The sequence below is a fragment of the Carassius carassius genome, chromosome 33 (assembly GCF_963082965.1).
Source record: "Carassius carassius chromosome 33, fCarCar2.1, whole genome shotgun sequence".
In the NCBI taxonomy this organism is placed as follows: domain Eukaryota; kingdom Metazoa; phylum Chordata; class Actinopteri; order Cypriniformes; family Cyprinidae; genus Carassius; species Carassius carassius.
This window is the reverse complement of record NC_081787.1, coordinates 14725497-14735258: the sequence shown is the minus strand read 5'-3', so window position 1 is coordinate 14735258 and position 9762 is coordinate 14725497. Positions and strand designations below refer to the sequence as shown.

Genomic DNA, 9762 nt, shown 5'->3' with positions numbered 1-9762 from the left:
AGTGCAGATGGTCAGGTGCAAGGCATGCTGGGAAATATCATTTATTGGTGTAGGGAACGTGTTGCTACAAGGAAGAAGTGTATATGTCACAGCTTACTCTATTTCTAAGCAACCATAACTAATAGAATAGAAACTGATGTTTTTTTTTTAGCACATTTTGTGTGAGAATGATTATTTCAATGATTTGCTTCCTAATAATTGAATTTTCATTGATGTGTCTAAAAAGCAATTGCCTAGAACATATCTGAATTTCTTCAGCATGCCCAGAAACCACAGCAGCGATGAAGCTCCTTTGGAAATACACATCCCTCCCAGAGATTAGCTGCGTTGGAAAATCAGCTCTCTGGTTTGCATTTGTTAGAGTTTAAATAGGGTCGGTGTCAAACCGGCAGAGAGATTGAATTCATAGCAATAGCAATTGAGAGATTAAAATAAATGGTGTTAGATTGCCAGAATGATCATTCTAAATTGTCAGGTGCAACTCAGGGGTTTCTCTTGTCAATTATTCAGTCCCCAAAGAACAAGGAGCTGTTTGCCTGGTAAGCCAAATTATATTTCAGATTCATGTCTGTGTAGTACACCAAAATATAAGCTGCTATAAAGAAAAGGAATCACTAAGTGTATGGGTCATGAGGGAGAGGGAGGTTAAAGAGAGCTCACTCTAAACTTATTCAAACTGTTAACTGTAAATTAACCATGATTTAGAATTAAAAGAGCAAGAGTTATTTTATTTTACATCATGTTTCTCTCTAGTGTGTGTATGAGGCAAAACTCAAGAAATGGAGCAAGAGATGTGATTTGATTAGAGGAGAGCAGCACTTGGCTCATAACCCCCTTATGCACGGATCTCAATAACTTCTTCCTGGTTATAATAATAATTATAATAATAATAATAATAATTATTATTATTATTATTATTATAAAAAGAATTAGCATAAAGAATATCACCAAAAATTATTATTTAAACTTTAAATGAATAGTTTATTCACAACTGAACATTTTCTGAAAATGTATTCACCCTCAACATTTCTTCCTTGGAATGGGTGTTTGAACTCTGATTTTGATGGCACCCATTCACTGCAGAAGATCTACTGGTAAGTGATGTTATGCAGAATCTCTTCATTTCTCTCTCTCTTTCTCTCTTGCAGACATCTGTGGCTTTTCCCCATGAGCTGCTGACCCAAAACTGGACTTGACCGTCTGAAGGTCAAGTTCTGGTTGTTGCACAAGGACAAGCTGCTATGTTTTATACCATTTAGCCATTCATGAGAGAAATGGCATGTAGATGTCGGTGAAATGTGCATCAGCAATCATAGGGCAGAAAGACTGAGTCATGCTTGTCTTGCTGAAATATTGTCTAGACAGCATTTTGACAGCAACTGAGAAAGGGGTAGGCAATAAAATGAAAGAATCCTGCTGACGAGAAGTTTGGCTGGTACTCTAAATCAAGATGCGTTATCATACTTATAAAGTGTCACATGATTATATATACAAATGTGTCTATATATTGGTTACTAGCGCAGCCCTACTAAACCTCACCCCAACACGTGTGTGTCGATTTGAAGAAAAGTGATGTATTTCATTTCAAAGTCCCTCCCCCAGGTGTCTGTGCGTTGTGCATGTGCGTGCGCTCTCTGCGCTCTATACTCGATCCGTGCGCGCAAAGGAGCGCACTGAGCATCTCTGCGGATTAGTCGGACCTGTTCGTATCCTATCATCCGCACGCAACTTTCTTCCAATTTGTTAGAGGAGGCTGGCAACGAGGAACTAAACAAGTCTTTTTTAATCAGCCAGGGGAATCTGACAGCGCGCGCAGAGGTTTCAGCTGTTGTTGACATCACATCTTCCGTCGCCGTTACCATGCAAGTTCACATCGCCAGCATCCTGATGTGCGGAGTGTCGGGTGAGTTATTGTGCTTCACCTTGTGTTTCCTTCATTCATGATGCCAGAGAAAGTGGTCTGATTTGTTTTTTTTTTTAACAAACTCGGATCACTTTACTGTTAACAGTTTACACATATTTGACCCGCTTTTCATTTCAAAAATAGTTTTAAATCATCTTTTGGCCCATGAGGAAAATGATGCTTTTTTCGTTGCTTTTGATAGATTGATTGTTGATTATTGGTGGATAATTATTACATTTAGTTTGCTATTATCCTTTTAGTTTTTCCCGTTATTTTCTTTGCAATCATTTCGTCTTGGCAAAGAGTTTATACATTTTATCTTAAAGATTTAGTGATATGTTAATCTACAATAATGAGGAGATACTCAGAGAAATTGTGTTTTCTCATTGTACCGGTCAATACCGCTGTTGCTATGGTCACCTCCTCGCGCAAAAGCGAAATTTCTTTTTGCGTACGTATATACTGTATTTAGCGCTGTCTGAATACCCTGTTATTTCACTTGTATCTGAGCACTGAAACGCTATTGAAACGTTTGTTTAATAAGGCCAGTATGAAAAAGAATATTATATAGTAATAATACTTGCATATCATCCTCTCCTAAACCTTTACTTTGATTTCATAATTATAAATTAATTGGCTTAAGAAGGACTCTGCTTTCCAGTATAAAGTGATTAAAGTAGGCTATATCAATTTGAAGGAGGATGAACAAGGTAGGCAATAACATAGCTACACTCAGATATCAAAATTCAATCATTAGAGGGCCACGTCAAGGCTGCATTTCAAATTCTACAGTGCTACCAAGGTACCTGTTCCAGAATTCTGCAAAAATTCAGTGAAGACTCCTGTGATGCTGTCTAGGTAAGGTTGGCAGCTTTGGAGGTTTTAAATCACACCCCATGTTTTCCTTTCTTGCATGCACCAATTTCGTATAACATTGGTTTGGACTGTGTAGTGTGTGAGAGTGAGTGTGTCAAGTTTTGCAGACATTGTGGGAACCAGCCAATGGTCACCACAAGGAAAACAGCTGGATAAAAATACTAAACAATGTTTAAATTAAAAAGTAAAAAAAAAAAAGGGTTTGTTTGGGGGAGGAGATAGGGTATCGGAAATATCTTGAATTTAGTATAAAAACAATACTCAATAGAATATGTATGTATATATTTAAATATATTTAATTGGGGAGTGCTTAGGAATCACAAATAATGAATTCCATAATATGTGGCATTGACTGTATAGTGCCCATAATAATAACAACATAGTTTATGTCTTAAATTTATTGTTTCTGTGTTGTCTGTGTTCTCCGGTTTACTAATGGTGTAAGATTTGTCATATGTGGCACTCAAAAGCAGGTAAACTTGATCCAACATAAACAGCTGCAATGAGATTCAGATCATTTAAGAATGATATTTATAGATTTTTACTGCTTGGATAACAAATGAACTTAACAGGGCAAAAGGAACAGTTGGTCTGCACATAGACCTGAAGGCTATGCAGTGCATCATGGTTGTATTGATTAGGTTTAACTATAGAAACTCAACTTACTACAATAAAGAGGTTTTACATTTAAAATGATGTAATATAAAAATTCAAAGGTATTTCTCTCTGTTGTATAAATTAACCTAGAGCTTAGATCTTCGCACCCATTCAGAAAAGAAAGAAAGAAAAAAAGAAAGAGCTACTGTCTGATAAATCGCACTGCACCGTCTGCCCCCAAGCTTTTGCTACACTACGGCAGTTCTTCATGTTGACACACAACTATTTCTTCTTTTGGGCTGTTTATTCATAGATCTATAGATTGCCTTGAGAATGACTTGCCGTAATATGAGTCAGGGGCGTCATGCACTCATGATTTTTGAGGGGGGACGAGTGGGGGGGTTGCTATGGGCTCAGCATCATGCTGGTCATGTGACACCGCAGAAACAATAGCACTGTATAACTGATATAGCTTAATGTTTTATTTGATTTTTTTCCTTTTTATTCATAATATTTCCAAATGTGTTAACTAGGCTATGTCAGGAAATATCTAGATTCTCAAATGTAAGTAAATGAGTTTTGCACCAGATTGTTAAATAATGGGTGATGGGCAAAGCAGTGTAATCTATTAACTACACATAAAAACCAGACTTTTTATTTAACCCTCAAAGACCGAGACAGCCGTCCGCGGCTAAAAATAACTGTTATTCTTTAATGTTTAATAACTTTTAAACGGCTATTCCAATCTTTTCATGGTTATTCAGAGGCGCCGTAGTGTACGTGATTACGTCATCACATTTTGACAACATTGATTCGTCAGAAGAAACAAATGCTTTCTTTCCTCTGAGCCAAACAGAAATTATTGTTGACGCTTAGTCCCACCCCCGTGCTCAGATTGGTTCAAACTGTCCCGTATTAAACCAATAAGAAGACTTTTGAACTACTTAACATATTTCTTTGGAAATATGAACGAAAACAAAGTGAAAGTAAAGTCTGTCATGAGTGCATGAATGCAAACACAAAATAACACATTTGCATGAGAAAACTCTCCGAAAAAGCACAAAAAACACACGACAGAGTACTTTGACATAAAACAAATCAAAAACAAGGATGAAACAGTGGTACATATCTGATAAATCACTAGAATTTATGTCTTCATGTCACTAGGCAATGTCCTGGTAAAATCGATTCTGACGCAGATTATATTTGACTGACTTTGTATTTAATGTGAATCTAATAACAATATTGTATGCAAAGAACATTTACATTATCAAAGAACATTTTCACTTCAGTCTAGCCAGATTTCTGGCACTCTCAAAAACTCCATTTAAAAAAAAACATTTAAATCACTGAAGCTTTTTACACTGTGAAATGAATATCTTACTTACAATCATACGCACATCTGCATTTTGTTGTTTATAATTCAGTCAGCGAGTGAACAAAACACTGCGTTTCAGCGATGACTCATCTGAACGTCTCTGATTGGCCACTGCATTCATAAGCTCAACAGAATGGTGTGTGATTGGTTATAATTCACATTGCTGTACAAACGCATCTGTCTTTGGCTCAGCGCCAGCCAAAGCACGAATGCTGATTTGCATTTAGCAGCTGATGAAAAAAATAAAAAATTATATATATATATATATATATATTTTTTTTTTTACTTTTGGAAGCTGCATCTAAAATCCACATGGCTCAGACATCGCAGTTTGAATAGGCATGACGCCTCTGAAAGGTTGTGATGAAACATTGATTAAAGAATAAGAAAACCCTTCTTAGATTTTTTTTATCCGTGATTAGAAAGAATGCAGCGCAAGAGCTTTGTGATGTTCACTCTCTAAAGTGGTTATTTCAGTTTATATTTTAGATGTTTTTAAAGGGGATTTGCATGACTTCACATAAAAGGTATTAAAAGAAGGAAGCTGGCAGTAAATATCCTACTCTTTAATTACATTCATGCATGTGTAATTAAGCAAAAACTCTTTTCTTATCATCATGCATGTCTGATATTGTTTTTATACAGAGGCCACTGGTTGTAGTTAAATATTGTTTAACCTTCCGTTACATATTAGGCTATACTGTGATTTCTTTGAAAACGTCTTATAAAACAGTACAGTGTCCGGGGATATATTTTAATTAACAATTAACACAAGAAAAATGCAGTTTTAAGTTAACATGGTTTAACATGTAATTGTGAATTAGTAATATTAATAGTAATAGTAATATAACTAGTTAAAATACAAATTATTTTGTATTTGTGAAAAAGGCACATCACCTCTCAGTAACCTGAGACTGTATTTATAATGTTCAGTTTCTCTCTGCTCTTTGTGTTTGTCTCTTCTGAAGTGGTGCTGACCATGTTTAACGTATCAGAGGATCGGGCTCACTGCCCGCTGGGATACTTCCCCTGTGGAAACCTCAGTACCTGTCTTCCTCAGCTACTTCACTGCAATGGCGTGGATGACTGTGGGAATCAGGCAGATGAGGAGAATTGTGGTTAGTTCCGATTCCTTCATGTCTATCTCTTGTCATTTCCCCTTGTGTGCAAAATTTATTTATTTACTTTGTACTGTAATCCATTGGTGTTGAGCATAGATTTTTTTTTATCCAAAGCTGATTTTACACTGGCAACACCAATATTTACACTGAATGATGCAGATTTGTTTCTTAATACCATACAGACAGTATAAATATAGGTTTATTTTTGGTAAATGATTGAGCTGATTGATTGAGCAGCTTTCCAAGCGTGGTGATAAAACACCCTGTCGGATGTGAGTGGTGTGATGTGTAAAAAAAAAAGCAATAAGAACCCATAATCCATAAACATGCCATGTACAGTCATGGCCAGTTATCAGTTTTGGCAGTGACATATTTTGTGTTTTGCGAAGTTTGCTGCTTCAGTATTTGTACATTATTCTTCCATAAGTTTCTATAGTAAAATGAAAACAATGATAAGCATATCATAAGTTTTAGAGGCCTTTATTGGTAAAATAATAAAAAAAAAAAATTGTGTCAATATTTACAGTGTTGACCCTTGTTCTTCTTAACCTCTGCAATTCACTCTGGCATGCTAGATATTAGCTTCTGGGCCTAATCCTGACTGATGGCAATCCATTCTGGCCTTTTTAGTTGAGTTGATTACAATTCTGCTTGTCTACTTGCCCATTGAGGAGTGACCACAGTTTCTCTGTGGGATTGAGATCCGGGGAGTTTCCTGGCCACGGATCCAAGATTTCAATGTAATGATCTTTGAGCCACTGCTAGAATTCTTGCTTTGTTACATGGTGCTCCATCATGCACGGAAAATGGATAATGCACTGATCACCAAATTGCTCATGTATCATTGGAAGAAGTTGCTCTTGCAGGACTTTTTGATAAAAATGTTTATTCCTGGCAGGGTTTTTGGGCAGAATTATGAGGGAGCCCACTCCCTTGGTAGAAATGTAACCCCACACATTGATGGTCTCAGGATGCCTCACTGTTGGCACGTCACAGAACTCATGGTAGCGGTCACCTTTTCTTCTCCAAACAATTGATTTTCCAGATGTCCCAAACAGTTGGAAGGGAGCTTCATGAGAGAAAATAACTTTGCACCAGTCTTCTGCTGTCCAACCCATGTACTTCCTGCAGAAATTCAGTCTGTCCTTGACATTTTTCTTGGAGAGGATTGGCTTCTTTGCTGCCCTTCTTGACACCAGGCTATCCAGTAAATGGTTCTTTCAGGTGCAATATTCTTTGTAGCAATTTTCTTGCATGTGAGGCCATTTTGATGCAAAGCAATGATGGATGCATGTGTTTCTTTAGAGGCAACAATTGCTAACAAGAACACAGTAATTGGAAGCGCTTCTTCCCTCCTTTTATAGTAATCATTCTGCTCTTGCTGCTAATCAGAATGATAGTGATTTCACCTGACTAGTACTCATTAGTCAATTTAATGTTAGCTGGGACTTTTGTGTCAGGATCAAAAACAGTGACATTTGTTCATTTTTTGGCCAATGAAGCTTTTAGCAATTATTTAAAATGCATCACTCTACACAATAATCTAGAAACAATATGAATGAACACTACACCAACTTAAGCAGCAAACTTTTCAAAACACAAAAGTTTTGTCTCTGCCAAAACTTTTGGCCATGACTGTAATATTTCTGATGTACTCTAGCAGCTTGTGTTACTTCCGAATGGATTTGTAGTGTTTGCTGTGATGCATAAAGCATGCACATGGATGTCCGGTTTAGACATATAGATGTCCAGCTTCTGCAGTTTGAAATGAAATATCCAGAGATATTTAGAGCATGCAGCAATAAAACAAGATTTAAGGTATATTGCCCTTGTATTGCTTTATCCCTGTCATCTGTTATTTTTTCAATATTTCTCATCTCCTATCTTTATTTTTTTATTTTTTATTTATTATGTTTTGCATTTCATCTTTTGAACAATGTGCTCAATGTGCTTCTTCTTTCCAGATTCAGACTATTTGTGTTCCTTTTCTCCACCTTTCTCTCTTTTCTTCATTCTATGACTGTGTGAGGTGCAACCATGTCAGTTGACTTCGCCTCCACTTCTGGATTGAAATTATAATGCATAATAAGTCAAATTGAAACAAAGATTTGTGCCATTTTCATCTATACAAATTGTCATATTTAATTTACCTTCTTATCCATCTCTCTCAGTAAGGGAAATCCTAGCAGTTAAACAGCTTGGTTTATCATTGTGACTCCAGTCACAAGCCCCAATGGAATTTCCCCCCCAAGGGTTATCTTTTAATAGTCTCAGAGGTATCTGGTGAGAAAATACAGAAGAAGAACCAATTGAGTTGTAATTATCCTCCCACCCCAAAATCAAATAGCATTCCTTGACTTGGTAACAGTGTTGTCTACCTTGCATAGAAGTGGTAATTTTCCATTGATTCCTCAGTAATCATCTACGCAAGCAATATCACTATGTGTTACAATGGCCCTAGTGGTTATGTAGGCAGTTTTGTTAATGTCATACTTGTCAGAAACAGGGCATGCCCAGCCGCTTGGCATCTGTCACAGCAACTGTATCAAACTCAATCTTTAGTGTCACCATTTGGCCCCTACAGTGATGGGCACCGCGTTTAACCTTGTCTTACTTGCTTTTGCACCCTTTGTACAATGAAGAACGGGGGGAGATTAAGTGGCGTTGTGTTGGCACCAGACTGTAAAAGGTCAGGACCAAGGGAAATGTCAGAGTATACATAATATCTTAAGACATTTGCTTAGACCTGTGTGTTGAGTCAAGCAGAACAGGACAGACAGGAAGTGAGAGATCTTCTAATGCTTTTCCAAATCCCTGAGATTGGTATTGTGTATGTATGAGAATCCACTCTCACCTTTCTGATCGCATTCCGCTTTTCATAACTGAGTTTTCAAAGCCTTTTCAGGGCCAGAAAGGTCACTGTTGGATATCACTGTAAACAATAGGCTTGAATTATCCAGGCTTAGCACTGGCTTGAAGACGCTTGCTCTCGCTGTTCAGTGAAAAGTTGGATATAGGTTAAAAGACTAAGTGAACTAAATGATAAGCTGTACTTGAGCTCGCAAAAGATGATAAAAGTATTTTTTCAAACTAGAAAGAGAAGAAAAAGTGCCTTTGAGATTTGATAGATAATGTAGTTTTGGACAAACAATTGAATCTCTATATAAAGCGAAAGTGAAGATGTGGGCCCACCTGCAGTCAATCTCATTCTGTCTCTCTCTCATCCACTCTCTCGTGAGGATGAAAGACAGGAATATGGACACATTTTGACTATGGGTGACGCCACAAAGAAAGCTATTTGTCATTTTTTGCCATGGATGCTTTGAACCTCAAGAGCTTTGTCAGATTGTAAAATCTGAGTCTCTCAGGAACATAGCGTCTGTCTGTGGACATATATACAATTTGTTATCGTTAATGGTGTGTAGCTTTGATTTAGCATCATATGAATTTTTGAAACTGAAGTTAGAGCAATGCACCACAGACAGTCATCCATAATGGTGGCGGGTTAAGTCTACAGTATTCGAAATCATCTTTTGTCTCCATATCAGCTTTTTTCCTGATCTCAGAGTATTTTATTTTTTTGGAGCCTACATTGACTTTTATGTAGCCTTTATTCTTGTAGAAAACTTCTTTCGTGCATATTTTGTGAATTGAAGTGATTAATTTGTGTTTGTTTTGTTAGCTGGAGATAAGACTGGGACTGTATTGTTTGGAGGTTGGATTCTCTTTTAGTAATCCAGCGAATCTAGAATATCGCACAAGGCTTTCTTCTGATTATGAGTTTTTCAATACCAAATAAACAAAGCATTACATTAATCTTGCCAGCTAACAAACTAATTTGTCATCCCAGCATTTTATTAGACCCCAAGTACCTTCAGCAAGTTATG

The 9762-nt window shown here is 36.9% G+C and overlaps 1 protein-coding gene across 1 annotated transcript in view; it reads left to right on the top strand.

Moving 5' to 3' along the window:
- The first annotated feature begins 1668 nt into the window (after positions 1-1668).
- LOC132114254 (relaxin receptor 1-like) overlaps positions 1669-9762 on the top strand; it is a 51962-nt gene continuing 43868 nt past the window's right edge. The window contains exons 1-2 of the mRNA XM_059522363.1: positions 1669-1903; positions 5723-5872. Of these exons, the coding sequence (XP_059378346.1) occupies positions 1861-1903; positions 5723-5872 (193 nt within the window). The 5' untranslated portion in view covers positions 1669-1860. The remainder of the gene's footprint in view (positions 1904-5722; positions 5873-9762) is intronic.